At 45.5% G+C, this 19,074-nt stretch overlaps 1 protein-coding gene across 2 annotated transcripts; it reads left to right on the top strand.

Moving 5' to 3' along the window:
- Positions 1 to 13,892: 13,892 nt before the first annotated feature.
- Positions 13,893 to 18,858, top strand: PEBP1 (phosphatidylethanolamine binding protein 1). 2 transcript variants are annotated; one of them, XM_006749641.3, is made up of 4 exons: positions 13,893 to 14,151; positions 15,258 to 15,367; positions 16,075 to 16,175; positions 17,860 to 18,858. In XM_006749641.3, exons 1-4 carry the CDS (start codon positions 14,017 to 14,019, stop codon positions 18,075 to 18,077), a joined length of 564 nt encoding a protein of 187 aa, XP_006749704.1. In that variant the 5' UTR covers positions 13,893 to 14,016; the 3' UTR covers positions 18,078 to 18,858. The 2 variants fall into 2 exon arrangements, with proteins under 2 accessions (XP_006749704.1, XP_081658234.1); XM_081802108.1 differs by having other exon boundaries at positions 15,258 to 15,371; positions 16,079 to 16,175.
- Positions 18,859 to 19,074: the final 216 nt, after the last annotated feature.

Raw genomic sequence — 19,074 nt, 5'->3', positions numbered from 1 at the left:
CCACTGCTTCTAAGGTACAAGATCTCTCTGAGCCTCAGTTTCCTCCACTGTAAAATGGGAATGATAACTATTGCCCTTACCTGTTAGCATGGAACCTGGTAAAGACGAGAGCTGGATAAGTATCATGCCATCTGGGACATGCAGAATACACATACATATCATTTTATTTTATACTTTATTATATATTAATCACAGAAAATATATTAATAAAATATAATAATTATATAAATTATATTATGGATCATTATAATTATAAAAATTATGATTTCTCTATATTTTATATGTCAAATAATCAATATCATCATACTAATTATTTGGCTTACTTTAGTTTCCTAGCTTTTAAATCCCTTTTTGTTAGTCAAGTCAGAAGAATTATGTCCATTTTTTTAAAAGGAAAATTTGCAAAAATATAATTTAAAACAATTGAGTCCATTTGTGGGAAGTGAAAGTCCCTCTAACAAATTTTAAATTTGTATTCCTCTCTAAAGAAAACCACAGTTAACTATTTGTTATTTATCCTTCCAATTATGCATTTACATATATATGCATTATAGACAACATATAAAGATACAGCTTTTTTAAAAACCATAGATAAGATCACACACTCTATATTCTTAACACTTGCTTTTTTAAAAACCCTTTGCATAAAGTGTACATATTCCGTGGGTTTTTGTATATTCACAAGTTTGCATGCAACCATCACCACAGTCCGATTCCAGATCATTTTATCCTCTCAAAACGAACTCAATACCCATGGGTAGCCCTCCCCTCGTCCACCCCAGCGCCTGGCAACCACTAATCTATTTTCTGTCTCAATGGACCTGCCTCTTCCGGAGATTTCATATAAATGGAATCAAATAATGTTGGCCTTTTGTGTCTGGCTTCTTTCACTTAACATTTTCAAGATTCATCCACATTGTAGCATGTATCAGGACTTCATTCTTTTTTTGTTGTTCATTTAAAAATGTTTTTAAAGGGCTCCCGGGTGGCTCAGTTGGTTAATCATCAGACTCTTGATTTCGGCTTGGGTCATGATCTCAGGGTTGTTGAGATGGAGCCCTACGTCGGGGTCTGCACTCAGCGCGGAGTCTGCCTGAGATGCTCTCTCCCTCTGCCCCTCCCTCCGCTCACACACATGCTCTCTCTCTAAAATAAATAAAATCTTTTAAAAAAATTTTTTAAGTGTAGTAAAAACCACATAACATAAAATTTACCATCTTAACTATTTTTAAGGGTACACTTCGGTGGCGTTAAGCATATTCACATTGTTGTGCCCAACAGAAGATGCTCACCATCACAAATCATTTGAGAAATGCAAATCAAAACCACAATGAGATATCACCCGCACCCATAAGGAGGCTATTCCAAAAGCCCCCAGAAAAATAGCAAGTATTAGAGATGACTTGGAGAAATTGGAACCTTCATGCACTGTTGCTTGGACCTGTAAAAAGATGCAATTGCTGTAAAAAACAGTATGGCCGTTCCCCAAGCAATTACAAATAGTAGAACTACCATGTGAACCAGTAACCCTGCTTCTGGGTATATATCCAAAAGAATTGAAAGCAGGGTCTCAAAAAAGATATTTGCACACCCATGTTCATAGAAACATTATTCACAGTAGCCAAGAGGTGGAAGCACCCCAAATGTCCCCTGACAGATGAACGGTAAACAAAATGCAGTATATACAGACAGTAGAATATTATTTAGCCTTAGAAAGGAAGGAAATTCTATCATACACTACAACACGGGCTCCCTGCTCGGCAGGAAGCCTGCTTCTCCCTCTCCCACTCCCCCTGCTTATGTTCCCTCTCCTTCCTCTCTCAAATAAATAAATAAAATCTTTTTAAAAAAATATTTCATTTATTTATTTGACAGAGAGAGACACAGCGAGAAAGGGAATACAAGCAGGGGGAGTGGGAGAGAGAGAAGCAGGCTTCCCGCTGAGCAGGGAGCCCGATGTGGGACTCGATCCCAGGACCCTGGGATCATGACCTGAGCCGGAGGCAGACGTTCAACGACTGAGCCACCCAGGCACCCCAAAATAAATAAAATCTTAAAAAAATATTAAATATGCCTGTCACAAAAAGACAAATACTGTATGATTCCACCAATATGGGGAATCTAAAGTAGTCAAATTCATAGAAAAAGAATGTAAAATGGTGGTTACCAGGGGCTGGAGGGAGGGGGAAATGGGGAGTTAGTGTTTAATGGGTATGGAGTTTTAGTTTTGCAAGATGAAAAAGTTCTAGAGATTGGTTGAACAATATGAATATACTTTTTTTTTTAAAGATTTTATTTATTTATTTGAGAGAGAGAGAATGAGAGAGAGCATGAGAGGGAGGAGGGTCAGAGGGAGAAGCAGACTCCCTGCCGAGCAGGGAGCCCGATGCGGGACTCGATCCTGGGACTCCAGGATCATGACCTGAGCCGAAGGCAGTCGCTTAACCAACTGAGCCACCCAGGCGCCCGTGAATATACTTTTTAAAAAAGTTTGTATTTACTTTTTTTAGCATTCTCTATACCCAACATGGGGCTCAAACTCACAATCCCAGGACCAAGAGGTGCACGCTCCTCTGAGCCATCCTGGAGCCCCCAATGTGAATATACTTAACACTACTGAACCGTACACTTAAAACAGTTAAGATGGTAAATTTTATGTTTTTTGTTTTTTACCAATTATTTTCTGTTATTATTTATTTATTTATTTATTTATTTTTTAGTATTTCTATTGGAAGCAGGAGGAGGCCTGCATTAGCTCAGTGTACCAATATGGTACATTATATTCACTTACGAGAGAGAGAGAGATTTACATTTACTTAAGAAGAAATGTGCTTTTTAAATTGCCAGGGCTGGGGCACCTGGGTGGTTCAGTTGGTTAAGCGCCCGACTCTTGATTTCAGCTCAGGTCATGATCTCAGGGTCTTAATTTCCTGAGCATGCAGAATGTTCTAGTAAGCTCATAAAATTATTATAAGTAGAGATGGAGTCTAATAAGGGTGACTGATATCATATGTAATTAGTATGAGCTGTGTACTCAAGGCACTTGCTGACACGGTGCTTACACATTTCTCCATCCTGAGCTGGTTAATCTCCATGAGGGTGTGTATGTTACTCATTTTCTCCTTATAGAGGACATCTCTTGCTTTTGTTTTTCTTGCCTCTATTTCTCTTCTTTCTGGCATCAGCACAACCGTTTTCTGTTGGAGAGCTGCCCCCAACCCTAAGAAAACATGATTGGGATGGAGCTATGGGTGTGGGTGAGAACCCAGGCGTGGTCAGAGGTGAGTTGATGAGGGCTGGGCACACAACCCAGTCTGGATTCGTGAGGAACATGCCTGGATGTTGCTGGAGGTGTTGAGTGGTGGAAGCCTTTCTGCTGGGGCCTGCTAGCGTAAATGAATGTGAGCTTGAGGCTGTCGGTGGCTGTTACTGGTTATCTACCACTGGGTCATAAATGACCACAAACTTTGTGGTAAAACAATATACATTTATTATCTTACCATTTCTGTGGATCAGGAAGGGGCTGGGTGTGCCAGAGCTTGGTGCTGTGAGTCAGGGTCTCTCAAGCTGTCAGACATGACTGGGTCTCATTGTCAGGAGTTCGGTCAAGCTGAGAGAGAGTGCTGAAAAAGAAAGCGTCCAGCCTCTAATATTAGTGTGATGGTAGAAGCAAGAGGCTGAACCCAGTGAATGCACCTTGTCTCCCCGTTGCATTTTCCTCCATGGAATGGCACAGGGCAATCAGCACAGACGTGGCGGGTCATTTCGCTGTTGAAAGAACCCCAAATAGGGGTGCCTAGGTGACTCAGTCGGTTAAGCGGCTGCCTTCAGCTCAGCTCATGGTCTCAGGGTCCTAGGATTGAGTCCCGCATCGGGCTCCCTGCTCAGTGGGGAGTCTGCTTCTCCCCCTCCCTCTGCCCACCGCTCTGCCTACTTGTGCTCTCTCTCTATCTCTCTGTCAAACAAATAAAAACCTTAAAAAAAAAAAAGAACCCCGAATTAAAGAGTCCAGTGTTTTTTTTGGATCCTAGAGTTTGGAGGATGGGGATGCAGAGGATGAGGGAGCAGGAGTGGAGTGGAAGTGACTCACTGGTACTGAGTCAGAGCGGAGGAAGTGTCTTCAAGGTCCTGTCCTCCCTCCAGAAGGAGGCCTTGGCACAGGCAGATGAAAAGGACCTCTGCCCAAGACCTCAGATAAAGAGACCCGGGAGTGAAGGTACCAGGGCTCAGAATACAAGTGCGTGCAAGAGCATAAGTGGTCAGAGGGCTGTGAATCCTTGATGCATCTCTCTTCAGAGCCTGCCTTGTACCTGCTGTGCACTAGGGCTGGTGTGCGGAGGACACCTTTCCCCACTGAGGCCTGCCAGGTCCAAAGACTTTATCATTCATTGCCTATGAGCAGGCCTGGGAAGTCACACATAGGTTTTGAACCAGGAGCCAGACACCCCATTCATCAGAAGCCTTGACCGGGGAATCACCGGCTTCCAACCGCTCGTGGTGGATGTTGGTAGGATTCAGTTCCTTGTGGGGCTATTGGACCGAGGACCTCAGATCCTCACTGGCTGTTGGCCAGAGCCTGCCTTCAGTTCCTTGCCATATGCCTTTCCACGTGGCAGCTTATTGCATGAAAGCGTGCAAGCCGAGAAGGCTGTAGAGAGTATGTACTAGCAAAAGCTGTAAGTCACAATCTCCTGTAACCTAATCACAGAAGTGACATTCCATTAGCCTTGCTGTATACTATTGGCTAAAATTGGGTTACTCAAGGGGAAGGGATTATACATGGCCATGAATACCAGGAGGTGGGGATCACCAGGGCCTTCTTAGAAGCTGCTACCACAGTGGCTTTCTGGCAACATAAAGGGAGAGTCTGCTTGAGATTGAAACCAGCTCGGAGGCAAACAAAGCTGAGAAATAGGAGGGACACAGATACTTATGGCACACTTAAGCCCCTGGATCCAGACACTTCTGAAGCCAACCACCCTTTGGTGTCCCAGGACCCAAACTAATTACTTTTTGTTGTTGTTGTTAAGACTCTGGTTTGCATTGGGTTTTAGTCACTTGAAACTGAAAGAATCCTGATTAACATAAAAGTGAGTTGGCCAGGGCGCCTGGGTGGCTCAGATGGTTAAGCGTCTGCTTTCTGCTCAGGTCATGATCTCAGGGTCCTGGGATCGAGTCCCGCATCGGGCTCCCTGCTCCTTGGGAGCCTGCTTCTCCCTCTCCCTCTCTCTCTCTCTCTGTCTCTCTCTGTCTCTCATGAATAAATAAATAAAATCTTAAAAAAAAAAAAAGTGAGTTGGCCAGATTTTTTGGGTTTCATGGGATAGAGAGGTGCTGAGGTCACGGCAAGGACAAGGTGTTTGCTGAAAGATGCTGGCTGGTCTGGCACCCACCTGGAGCCCTGTTGTGGAGGAGGTCAGTTCTGGAGGTCAGCGGTCTCTGTCTCTCCAGGTGCCTGTTTGTCTCTGTGAATCTGTTGTTTTCACACTGCTGATGGGCCATTTCTCCTCTATTCTATATATACGTTTACCCAAACTCCCTGCTGCCTCTGATTTTCAGCCTGTGCAAGACTCTCAATGGCCCCGCTGCACCCTCTGTGAATCTCCTCCTTTCTGTATCAGCTCCTGACATTTACACCTGTCTGTTTCTCCTGATATACCACGGCAGATTCCAGACAGCAAATCCCGTGGAGCACTTGCTGGCCTGTGGTTTGACAAGTTTGTAGATTGGTTGTCAGGTGGGTCGGGGGTGGACTCAGGACGGCTTCCTAAGAGCTGTGTGCCTGGCGGCACAAAGACACAAAACAAGCCATCTGTCATGAAGGTAGTAAAGATTCCAGTTTGAATAATCGCTAATTTGATAGCGCTAAAGTCTGAATGAATGAGGCTTCACTGAGTTTCAGCATGATTTGGAAGAATTGGTTTCTATTTCCAACTCCTTTTTAATGAGGAGATCATCTGCATGAACTAAGGACTCTTTCTGTTGCGAGTGAACAACCTCCCATTGAAACAGGCACAGGTCCAATATGGAATTCACGGTCTCGTGTATCTGCAAAGCCCAAGGGTAGCTCTTACTTCACGCTTGGCTCGATCCAGAGGTCAAACAGTGTCAGCGTCATCATGTCATGATGACTCTCTCTCTCAGAGCCACCTTCCACTGCGTTGGCTCATTCTCAAACAGCCTCTTTTGAGGCTTGGTCACCTATGCATCCTTGAGCCAATGGCGAGGCCAGAGGGATGCAATGCTTTGACTGATCAGTCTCTGGTCACGTGACCATCCCTGGAGCCCCACCTAAACCTTAACATGCACTGTGAGGGACAGAGGAGTGGTTCCCCAAAAGAAAAGTGGGGTACTATTCCTTGAAAGAGAAATGAATGCTGACAAAACACCACTAGGGTCTACACCTGTTAATCTGTCCATTTGTTTCCCAGTCCCTCAAAGCATGTACTGTTTGTGGAGTAATCCTGCGAACAACCTCTGAGCTTATCAACACATTTGCAGGTGACTTCTAGAACTTGCTTTTTTTTTTTTTAATTGAAGTGAGATTCACATAACATAAACTTAACCATTTTAAAAGTGAGCAAGGCAGTGGTACTTAGTACAGTCACAATGGGGTGCAACTACCACCTCTATCTCTTTCCAGAACATTTGCATCCCCTCAAAATAAAGCCCCGTGCCCATTAAACAGTTGCTCCTCAGTCCTTCTTCCTTGTTACTCCTTGTGACCACCCATCTGCATTCTGTGTCCGTGGATTTACCTATGCTGGATATTTCCTATAAATGGACTCATAAAATACATGGCCTTTGGTGTCTGGCTTCTTTCACTTAGCATCACGTTTTCAAGGTTCATCCACATTGTGGCAAGTATGGGTGCTTCATTCCTTTTTATGGGCTAAGTAATAGTCCATGGTGTGTATATACCAGTGTTTGCTTGGTTCTTATTTTATTTTTTATGTTTAATTGTGATAAAATATACGTAACACAAAATTTATCACCTTAGCCATTATTATTTTGGGGGGGAGGCAGGGGAGAGAGAATCTTAAGCAGGCTCCTCACTCAGCGTGGAGCCTGATGTAGGGCTCGATCTCATGACCGTGAGATCATGACCTGAACTGAAATCAAGAGTTGGATGCTTAACCCACTGAGCCATCCAGGCACCCCTACCATCTTGACCATTTTTAAGCACAGCTCTGTGGCATTAAATACATTTGCTTTGTTGTGCAACTGGGGCCACCATCCATCTCCAGAACTTTTTCATCTGGCAAAACTGAAACTATACTGATTAAACAACTCCTCATTCCCTCCCTTGCCCCCTCCTCCACCCCTGGGCAGCACCATTCTACTTTTTGTCTTTAGGAATTTGACTACTTTCGATATTTCAGGTAAGTAGAATCATACGGTATTTGTCCTTTTGTGACGGACTTATTTCATTTAGCTTAACGTCCTCAAGGTTCATCCATGTTGTAGTGTGTGACAGAGTTTCTTTCTTTCTTTTTTTTTTTTTTAAGATTTATTTATTTACTTGAGAGAGAGAGGAGAGGACATAGCAGGGAGGAGCTGAGGGAGAGGGAGAGAGAAACACAAGCAGACTCCAAGCTGAGTGTGGAGCCCGACTTAGGGCTTGATCTCATGACTGTGAGATCATGCTATCTGAACCAAAACCAAGAGTTTGGAGGCTTAACTGTACTACGCAGGCAGCCTTGGGGTTTCCTTCTTTTAAAAGGCTGAATAATTGGGCGCCTGGGTGGCTCAGTTGGTTAAGCGACTGCCTTCGGCTCAGGTCATGATCCCAGGGTCCTGGGATCGAGTCCCACATCGGGGTCCCGGCTCAGTGGGGAGCCTGCTTCTCCCTCTGACCCTCTCCTCTCTCATGCTGTTTCTCTCTCGCTTGCTCTCTAATAAATAAATAAATAAAATCTTTAAAAAAAAAAAAAGGCTGAATAATATTCCTTGTATGGACAGACCACATTTTGTTTATGCATTCATCCATCAGTGCACATTTGGGGTGCTTCTACCTCTTGGTTATGGTGAATAATACTGCTTTGAATATGATGTGCAAATATCTCTTCGAGATTCTGCTTTCAATTCTTTTGGATATATACTCAAAAGTCAGATTGCCAGATCGTGGTAAATCTATCTTAAATTTTTTGGAGGAAAGAGAATTTGCTCATTTTTAAAATTAATTTTCTAATTTTTTTCCTCAAGATATTTTATGCAGAAGATGCCAGTGAGAACGTAAAGGGTGTTTTTTAAAATGCGTGGCGGGGGCGCCTGGCTGGCTCAGTCAGTAGAGCCTGTGACTCTTGATCTCAGGGTTGTAAGTTCGAGTCCCATATCGGGTGTAGAAAGTACTTAAAAATAAAATCTTTAAAAATAAAATAAAATGCTTTGAAATTCCCATTGCAGAAAAGCAAACATCTCAATATAAAAAAAGATTAACGAAGGGAATCCTGGAGACCAAGATCCTGGTCAGCTTCCAGAATGGTGTCTTGGTCCAGGTTCCATGGCCAACAGCCAGTTTCTGGGTCCCCTGGAGTCACAATTCCAAATCAAGCATGGCCCCAACAACAGTTTCTAAACTGTGGCCACAGGACAGAGCTTTCTGTTTGTCTAGGCCTCTCTGGCGACACTCTTTCTCTAGTAGAAGCACGACGAGCAAAACTGGAACGAAGCCATTCCACCAAACAGCCACATCAGTGAATTTCCTCCCCTCGCTCAACAAACAAAAACAACCTGCGGTTTTTCAGACCCAAGGGAAGCACCTACAGGAGTTCCCTGTCTAGACACACACACAGACAAGTTACAATCCAGACAGGCAAGTATGTAGTATGTATGTGTGTCAATAAACAGAACATTTCTTGTTCTCTGCTTTCTTTTTAAAAATTGCTTTCTCCACCTCCTTTAATCCATGAAGAGTGCTCTGGGTAATCAGTCCTTTGGGCACTGGCTGTATGCCAGGAGCCTCCCAACTCCCCCAGGCTGTGTCTTTAACCTGAATTTCTAGGGCACCTCTCAGTTTCTGGGTGAAAACGAGGCTTTCTGTAGTCATTTGCAGGAGCACTTGGCTCCCCAGCTCTGGCTGGCAGAAGCTCTCACCCGGGTGCCTGCCTCTCTGCCCAGACCTGCTCCGGACTCTGGAGATCACTCACCCCAGACCAGATGGTTCTCTTCTCAGCTGGATGTTGGCCTTTTTGACAAGGCCCTGAAATTTCTGAATTTCTTGTGCTTCACTTTCCCCAGCTATCAAATGAGGGGGAAAATGAGAAACAGCCTCAACGTCTAATAACAAATGTATGATTAAATAATTCATGACATTGTGGTCTTGGACAGCCATTAAAAAAAAAACCAAAAAACACTTTTTGAAATGTATTTAACAACAGAAAATGTTCAAAATAAAAGATTAAGTGAGAGACAATGCAGAATTACGTATGTATTCTTATGTAGATCATATACTCTACATATATTGTCAAAAACATGAAAATGAAACTTTGTGGAGATCGAAACATTTGAAATAAATGACAGGGTAAACTGGTTGATCACTAGGTTCCCTTTTCACTTAAAAATCAACCAGTCACAGAGGCCCTACCCAGTTTGGAACGTGGTATCTCAAACTTAAAATGTAAATGTTCTTTGACCCACTTTTAGGATTTTATCCTCAAGAGAAAACAACCAACCAAATAAGTACCTTGAAGCTGTGTGCAAAAGGATAAGTATTGCAGAGATATTTCTAGAGCATAATAGTGAGAACACCTTACATGTTCCCCAAAGGGGGGGTTTGTGTTTATAAATAAGGGACAATCCATACAACAGAATCCTCTGCAACTATTAAAATGTTGCTCTTTTGGGACACCTGGGTGGCTCAGTCAGTTAAGGGTCCGACTCTTGGTTTCTGCTCAGGTCATGATCTCAGGGTCCTGGGATCGAGCCCCACTCTTGGGCTCTGCACTCAACACTCAGTTCGGAGTCTGCTGGAGATTCTCTCCCTCTCTCTCTCCCTCTGCTCCTCCCCTTGCTCAAGCTTTCTCTCTCTTTAAAATAAATAAATAAAAATCTTTAAAAAAATGTTGCTGTATTTATTTATAGACATGATTGGAGAAAGCAAACAGAGGCAAATTACACAACAGTATGTATGTCATATTGAAATCATACTTTCATATATGCACATTCATATTTATATACATAGAAAGAAGTCTGGAAGGGGGTGCCTGGGTGGCTCAGTTGGTTAGGTGTCTGACTCCTGATTTTGGCTTGGGTGGTGATCTCAGGGTTGTAGGATTGAGGCCTGCGTCATTGGGCTCTGCACTGGGCATGGAGCCTACTTGAGATTGTCTCCCCTGCTCTCCCTCTCTTAAAAAAAAGAAAAGAAAAGAAAAGAAAAGCAAGAAGTCTGGAAGGAAATGCAGCAAGATATCTGTGGCCTTGGGTGGTAGGATTACTATGGACTTCACTTAATAAATTTTATGTTTGCTTGTTTATGAGTTTTATATAATGAACATGTAATAAAGTAATAGCTTCCTACTTGGACATGCCAGGCTGTATGTGAAGCACATCATATGAGTTTCATTTGATCCTCACAATGATCATTTCTGGGACGTTGGTAAACCCAGTTTAGAGAGGGAAAACTGAGGCTTAATGAGGATAAGTCATATGCTGTATGAGTTTCCTGTGGCTGCTATAACAAGTGACCACAGACTCAGTGGTTTACGACAACACAGATTTATTTATTTTATTATTTTTTAAAGATTTTATTTATTTGAGAGAGAGCATGGGCTGGGGGAGGGGCAGAGGGCGAGGGAGAAGCAGACTCCCTGCTGAGCAGGGAGCCCAACTCAGGGTTTGATCCCAGGACCCCGGGACCATGACCTGAGCCAAAGGCAGATGCTTAACTGACTGAGCCACCCAGGTGCCCCTGAAACACAGATTTATTATCTTACAGTTCTAGACAGTAGAAGTCTGAAGTCTCACTGAGCTAAAATCAAGGTGTCAGCACAGCTATGTTCATTCTGGAGGCTCTAGGGGAGAATCTTTTTCCTTGCTTTCTCTAGCTTCTAGAGCCACCTGCACTCCTTGACTCATGGCTCCTTCCTCCATCTTCAAAGCCAGCAATGGCTGGTAGTCTTTCTCACATGGCATCACTCCGGTTTTGACAATCCTGCCTTCCTCCTCCCATTTAAGGACCTTTGAAATTATCTTGGACCCACCCAGATAATCCAGGATAATCTCCCAATTTTAAGGGCATCTGATTAGCAACCTTAATTCCATCTGCAACCATAATTCCCCTATGCCATGCAATATTTGCCGACTTGGGGGTTAGCATGTGGACAGCTTTGAGAGGCCATTCTGCCTCTCACCCAGAAGGTTTCATAGGTACTGGGTGAGGGATTTGGAATACGAACTCATTCTGTTTCCCATACCCATGCCCTTAGATTATGCTATGTGACTGATTATTTGTATATTGAAGAAAATTTTAAACTTTTTATAGGTTAAAAAAATAGAAGGTTATTCCCTTTCCTGTCTCTTTAGCCTTATTCAGCCTTATTGCTATGCCATCCATCTGCCCCTACCTAAATGTCCCATTCCAGCAAAACCCGTCTGCCCACTGTTCCAACACCCCAAGCTCGCTTCCACTTCAGCTTGTCCTCATACTATTAAACTTGGGAGCGTCACTCTTGTCACATCTGAGAAGTTGTGCAAGGAATTTATTAGGGGAAAGGGCTGTGCAAATAAGTGAGAGGGAGTGAAGAAAGACTGGGAGAGCCATCTGACCCTCAGGGCAGGTGACAGGGAAGGAAGCATCTACCCAAAGTGCAGTTTCAAAGGAAAGCAGGCAAGCCTGTCCTGACTACAGAGGGGCCCCAGTCTCCCTGCTCTGCCTTAGTATCTCTGCAGAGCTCAGTCATTCCCGGGGGTGGGGGTGGGGAGCCTGCCAGAGAAAGGTCTTGGCCTAAAAGCAGAGCACAGCAGGTGGGACCCTGGCCAAATTCTCTCCCAGCATTCAGAGCTAAGAGGCACATTCTCACGGTTGCCAAGCGGGGTCTTCGTGGTGACACCTTTCCTAGAGGAAGCTTTCTGGATGCCAGGTCATGACTGCCTCACCTCTATCCCCCCCTGCACTCCCAGCTAGAGTGTGCCTAAGGGCTTTGCATCTAGCCTTTGTAGCCTGCCTGGTTTTGTCACTTACACCTTCCCAAGCCTGTTTATTTATCTATGGAATGGGGTAACAGCAGTGTCTCCCACTGTGGGTTGGTATGAGGATGAAATGAGACGTGAAGTTTCAAGGCACTCCTTGGGTCAGGGCCTGGCACGTGGCAGTGGTGATGGCCAATAAAAGGCAGCCATCCTCATTGGAGTACTCTTTGGCCTAGCATGTCCCTAATAAAATTTTCCTGAAACTATCTACCAAGTGTTTTAATATATGCATATAAAGATGTTCATTTTCCTATTTGTAAATAGGAAAAAACCAACAAAAAGTGTAAATGTCCAACATCAATAGGATTGTTGAATAAATTGTGGTGCATCTAGAACAGAAGAAGCCATTAAAATAATGATCTATTTTTAAAAAAATATTTTGTTTATTTATTTGACAGAACAAGAGAGTACAAGCAGGGGGAGCGACAGAGGGAGAGGGAGAAGCAGGCTCCCCACTGAGCAGGGAGTTGGATGTGGGGCTCCATCCTAGGATCCTGGGATCATGACCTGAGCCGAAGGCAGACGCTTAACCAACTGAGCCACCCAGGCGCCCCAATAATGATCTATTTTTTTAAAAGGTTTTTGTTGTTATTATAATGATCTATTTTTGATATAGATATTCTATAATGGTAGACTTTGTTTTTTAGAGAGGGAGAAAGATAAAGGCGGGGGGGGGGGTGCAGAGGGAGAAAGAATCTTAAGCAGGCTCCACACCCAGCACCAGCCTCACAGCAGGCTTGATCTCAAGACCCTTAGACCATAACCTCAGCTGAAACCAAGAGTCCAAGGCTTAACCAACTGAGCCTCCCAGGCTCCCCTATAATGGTAGAGTTTAATGCAATTTTTAAAGTGAATAAACAGAACGAAATTGTTATCGATGTTTCTATCCAAGTAGTGGAATAGAGATGATTATTTACTTCTTTTAGGTTTTTTTCCTCTTAATTTTCTACAATGAACTTGTTTTACCCCTAAGAAAACAACAGGATTTTTTATTCCCTGGGCAGGGGCGGTTTTCAATGTCAATGACTGTCCTAAGGTCAAACAGGGCAAGGACTATTAAATAGTACCCATTATATTTAGTAAAAAGAAAGCATTTGGTGGCCACCGTGAGAGCAGTTTTAGTAGGGGCAGAGCCCCTTGTCAGCAAAACAGGAATAATAATTATGGCTTAAAAATTTAATAAAAAAAAAAATCACTTCCCTGGAATCTTGTTTGCACTAAGTGGGGCCAGGGGGATCAAATATATGTGCAAATATATTTGTCTGTTGAGAAACATGCTCAGAAGTTCCACCGCATGTCCTCTCACGCAGCAGTTACCAAAACAGTGAGCATGCGCGAAAATACAAGTAGGGCACGGCAATCAGGCTTGCTGTAAGAAATGGGGCGAAAGGCAAGGCCTTACCATTTCTGACTTAGAAAGTAAAGAATCACGCAAAATGGTAAAAAAAATAACTCAAAGCTAGCTTAACTGCAATTCTTGATACAATGATCTTGTAAACCGAGCCAAAGTTCCCCGGAACACGCCTACCGGGGCAGAGAGCAAGTACCCTCGATGCAAAAGAAAGGCAAAACCTACTGCATTGACCTGGGAGCGCGAGACGCCCCACGCTACGGGCTTTGACCAATTAGAGGGCAGAGTGGGCCGGGCCTCGCCTGTGATTGGAGAATCGGGGCGAGGCGGGGCTGTGGCTCCGGCGCGTGCGCTTCCCCGGTCGCTGGTCCCGCGCCTCCTCCGGCCAGTTTGCGGACTGCTGGGAGTCGGAGCTGCGGGACTCATCTCAGGCTGCAGAGACTCTTCCCCCCTTGTCTGCGCAGCTCGGCTCCGCAATGCCGGTGGACCTCGGCAAGTGGTCCGGGCCTTTGAGCCTGCAGGAAGTGGACGAGCGGCCGCAGCATGCGCTGCAGGTCAAATACGCCGGGACAGAGGTCGACGAGCTGGGCAAAGTGCTGACACCCACCCAGGTACCCGAGAGCGTTGGGGGTGCACCTGTTCTAGGCGTGGAGGCCGGCGGGCGGGACCCGACGGAGATGGGGAGGGTGTTCCGGCCTCTGTGCGCCGGGTGCTCGGAGGGAAAGGGGTCGCGGTGCCCACGCCGCAGGCCTGCGGACACCTGCGGGCACCGGGAACCCGGCACGTGCAGGAGAAAGTGATCTAGTTTCCAGGGACTTCAAGGCGTAGACCGGGGCCTAGGCCTGGAAACACCCTGGGCCGCGGGCACGGGGGCGGGGGCGGGAGGGGGCGGTGCCGAGAAGTAGTGGGCCGTGGCCACCCCTTCGGCCCCAGACCTCCCCTCGGGTCTCAGGATTTGGGGCCTCAGTTTGGGGAGCAAAAGCCCCACCCGAGGGCATGTGACGCATTATGTAACCGGTGACCAGCATCGCCCAGCGATTCCTCCTTTTGTCTTAGCGGGCAAGAGCATGAAGCCACCCAAAGGTAAGCGCGTTCTGCAGCTGGAAGGCTCGAGGGCAACGGCCTTGTTCTATCGTTTGGCCTGCGAGCAGATCAGGGCCTGGCTACCGGAAGTGCGGGAACTAGAGTGCGCGACACTTGCCTGTTGTTGGTCGTAAAGCTCCGGGGGAATGGTGTGAATACATTGCTCTGACGGTTTATTGTTGTGGATGTTTAAATATAAAGCGCCCCTATGGCAGCCTCCGTTTTCCCAGACTCACTGTCCAGTCTGGCCATTTTCTGTGCACTTTTTAAAGTATCCAGTTAATTCAGATTTCACTTTAGCAGGGCCCAGCTAAGCTGCTGGTCACCAAATCTAGAGACTGTCATTCCAGACCATATGAGGTTGTAGTTGAGAGCACTCGGTCAGCTCCAGGGTTGAAATCCTGACCCCACCTCTTTCTGTTAATAACATGCTAGGACAGGAGTCCTGTAGTGTTGTTGGGACTAAAATAAATAATGTATATTAAACTTAAGCGCCTGGCTCTTAGTGGAGTCAATACATTTTAGCTTTTATTAATAATCTACTATGTTTTACCTTTGAGGAACCTGGAATCAAAGAGTGTTGGCTTCTTCAGCATTTCTGACTTTTTAACTACAAAGTGGTTGCTTCCTACAGGTTAAGAACCGGCCCACCAGTATTGGGTGGGATGGCCTTGATCCAGGTAAACTCTACACCTTGGTCCTGACAGATCCGGATGCTCCCAGCAGGAAGGACCCCAAGTACAGGCAAGTTGAGGCCAGATTAGGAACACTAGGTCATCCAGAAAGGACCTGGTGCTTCTGGCACTGTGTAAGCCTCTTGCTGTGGACATGCTGTGCCAGGAGAAGGAGACCCAGTTTGGGATGTTCACACGCATGCTTAAGCCAGAGTGTGCATTTCCTACCCCTTCAGTCCCTAGAGCAGGAGTCTAGAAACGATAACCGAGAGCCACATCTGACTGACACCTCTTTTTGTATGACCCTATGAGCTAAGAATGGTTTTTACATTTTTAAATGACTGAAATTGAAATCATCATACTTTGTAACATGGGAAAATTACATGACATTCAAATTAACTTCATAAATGAAGTTTTGTTGGGACACAGCCATGAGAACTTACTTAGGTCTTGTCTCTGGCTGCTTTCACACTGTAACCGCAGAGTTGAATAGTGACAGAGACCGTGTGAACTGCAAAGCCCAAAACGTTTACTGCTTGGCCCGTTACCAAAAAGTTTGCAGGTACTGCCGAGAGGATGTCAGAGGGTGGGAGGGAGGTACCGGGCCCTCTCTTCTGCAGACAGGTGAGGTTTGTGCTGGCCAAGAAAGCAGGACTGTCTGTCTCCTTCATCGCTGCAGCCTGGTCCAGAGCATGTGCTTCATGCACATTTGCTGGCTGTGCAGTGAGTGTGTACCTACTTCCTGTGGTGCTGACCGTTCTGTGTTCCTCGTCTTAGGGAGTGGCACCATTTTCTGGTGGTCAACATGAAGGGCAACAACATCAGCAGTGGCACAGTCCTCTCCGATTATGTTGGCTCTGGGCCTCCCAAGGGCACAGGTCAGTAAAGGCTGCTTTGTTGGGGACAGTGGGTGCACACTAGGATTGGCCCAGAGGGCTGCAAATTTTAGTCTGGGTTCTCCGAGATCCCTTAGTCTAGTGGAGCTTCCTGGCAGCGCAGTTCACCTCCAAGGCAGTTGCCTGCCAGAGACCTTGAGACCTGCAGTAGCGTCAGGTGGCTGGAACCTTGGGTTCTGGTCAGGAGGACCCACTGTTAGCTTTGCCTCTCTGCCACTAGGCCTTTATCTGCGGGGCAGTTGGTGAGAGGGTTCTAAGGAAGCAGTGTTGCAGAAAGCTTGGAACAGCTTCCGGGGGTGGGGGTGGGGGTTGAACACAGTTAACCCATCTCAGTTCTACATTCAGCCTTTGCCCTGTGGGATCTTTGAGTTTCCAGTTCCCATGAAAGAGCTCAGAAATGATCATGGTATCCTAATTAATTATAAAAAATTGGCTTCTTTATCTCTTTATAGCTCCTTTCTGTCGAAAATCTAGGGTGGTATCATCTTGAAAAGATTTGGAAGGCTTTAAGAAGTATACTGAAGATACCTATGTTGTATTGTGTTGTGTATCACATGCTCTGCATACAAAGAGGGAGAGCATACTGTATTGAAACTCTCCAAGTGGGATGAAGCTAATAGTGGGAGATGTACTGTTAATGCTTGCTGTGCATTACAGGATGCTTTCGTTTGTGGGAACAAAGAAGTAGGGGTGGGTGGACACATTGTCGGGCCCTGTTAGTTCTGAGGAGGTATAGGAAGGTCCCTGACGAGAACAGTTGGCCATAGACTCATGCTTTATCTGTAGACCCCAAAGCTTCAGATGGCCTCAGGCCCTCTCGTGAGTTCATAAGAGGAAGGTAAAGGTACATCTTTCCCAGGGATCTGTTAAGTTCTCTAGGTCAGTTATACAATTAGGCAGTTTAATTATGGGAAGTACACACATGAGAATAAAGCAATTCTCTCAAGTAGGAGTTATGTTCTCATTAACAAAAAAAGTCTCAGTGACTTTTTTTTTCCCCCTTTTGCTTTTTAAAAAATACTCTTTTAGTATAATTTGCATATAATAAAATGCCTAAATCATAGTTGTTTTCGTCCATGGATATTGACTGACAGATGAAGGTGACCACGTAAGCACCTTTGAAAACAAGATGTTTTTCAGTATCTTTGCTACTTACTTGGTTAGAGTGAGTTTTACCAGGCACTAGTAGGGTAGGTTCTGGGGCGAAAACGGTCAACGAGACAAACACCATTGCTTTATGGCATTTTGTTTCTAGTGAGGAGACTAAACTGAAAAGGCAGACTTTCAGAGAAGTGTTACCGTCACACAAGTGAAAGGGGTGTTCAGATGCAGATGGTGGAAAATGACTAGCAGTCAGGTCCCAGGGGAGATGGGCTGGAAGCCCGGAGCAGGATGAGTGAGGGGCAGAGGTGATAGGAGGGGTGGGCAAGGGCCTTAGAGGCCGTAAAGCTGGGTGTGGACTTCACACCAGTTGCAGTGGGAAGCCATTGGGAGATTGTCAGCAGGCGAGTGATCTGACTCCTTCTACCTCTGCAGGTCCTCAGTGCCCCTCTTGTAAATGGGGTGGCTGGGTCCCTCCAAGTTGGCACTATCCTGTGAACATGGGGGCGTCTCCAGCCCTGTTGCCTAGCTGTGTGTACATCTTACGTCCTGCTTCTCCCTCCAGGCCTTCACCGCTATGTCTGGCTGGTTTACGAGCAGAATGGGCCACTGAAGTGTGACGAGCCCATCCTCAGCAACCGATCTGGAGACCACCGCGGCAAATTCAAAGTGGCATCTTTCCGCAAAAAGTACGAGCTTGGGCCCCCGGTGGCCGGCACGTGTTACCAGGCAGAATGGGATGACTATGTTCCCAAACTCTATGAGCAGCTGTCTGGGAAGTAGGGGAATGCTAGGAGACAGAAACTGTCCCGGAAGTCTCTCCCAGTGTTCTCAAGTTCAGTGATGCATGTAGATTTCTCCGCTTCCCCATTCCCATTCTCACAGGTGAGGCCTGAGCAATCAGATAGTGGTTTAGAGTGACTTTTCCTTCTGCCTATCCTTTATAATTCTAGAGGGTCACACCCCCGTTTATGTTTTGATCAAATTTGAACTCCATTTCGGGGGATGTTCTGGTACTGTGTTGGGGTCATCAAATTGTTAATATAAGAATAGCAACCCAGAATTTAAAGAAATAAAAATTCAGGTAAAAAGACCAGGTCTATAGTAATAGAGCAGAGCGTCAAAGAATCTTTAAGGGAGATTTAAAAAAAAAAAAAAAAGATTGCCTCTGCCTTTGTGAGCCTGAGTCCGGAATTGTGCATGAGGGCACTTCTGGGTCATGTTTTCATGACCCTGTCTCTCACCAAGAGAGCCAGAGGTTGGCGTGTCCGTTAACTCCCAACATGGTACATTTCGGACTGTTTACTAGGGATCAGTGTCCTGCTCTGGCTCCTTTGAAGAGCAGTACTGGAAAAAGCAATAGGGAGAGTGGCTTTGCAGTTAAGACACGGCCATCTAGATGAGCTGCAGGGCTGGGTGAGGGGTAGTCAGAAATCCCTAAGTCTGTGCCAGTTGAACTGGTCACTCTTCGTCTGTAGAAAAGCCGATCTGGAGTTGCGGAATGTTGTGTTAATTCTGCTGTTTGCTTATAGTTGAATTAAAATAAAAACATTGTGTGGCTGAACCAGGTCTCCAGATATTTTGCCGTTTTGGGGGTATGGGGCTTCATAAATGTGGGAAGTCAAGGGACTACCTTGAAGGGTGAGTAGCCCCTTTCCCTGACCAGCAGTGACGATTGGGACTTGATTCAGGGACCATTTAGAGGATCCACGCTTGGACATGTGTGCCATCAAACTACAGCAGGAGTGACTGTTCCATCTTGAAGGTTTGAAAAAAAAAA

The sequence above is a fragment of the Leptonychotes weddellii genome, chromosome 13, assembly GCF_054177405.1.
Source record: "Leptonychotes weddellii isolate Sample4059 chromosome 13, ASM5417740v2, whole genome shotgun sequence".
Classification (NCBI taxonomy): Eukaryota; Metazoa; Chordata; class Mammalia; order Carnivora; family Phocidae; genus Leptonychotes; species Leptonychotes weddellii.
Note: the sequence above shows the minus strand (reverse complement) of the source record. Positions and strands in the feature narration are given on the sequence as shown.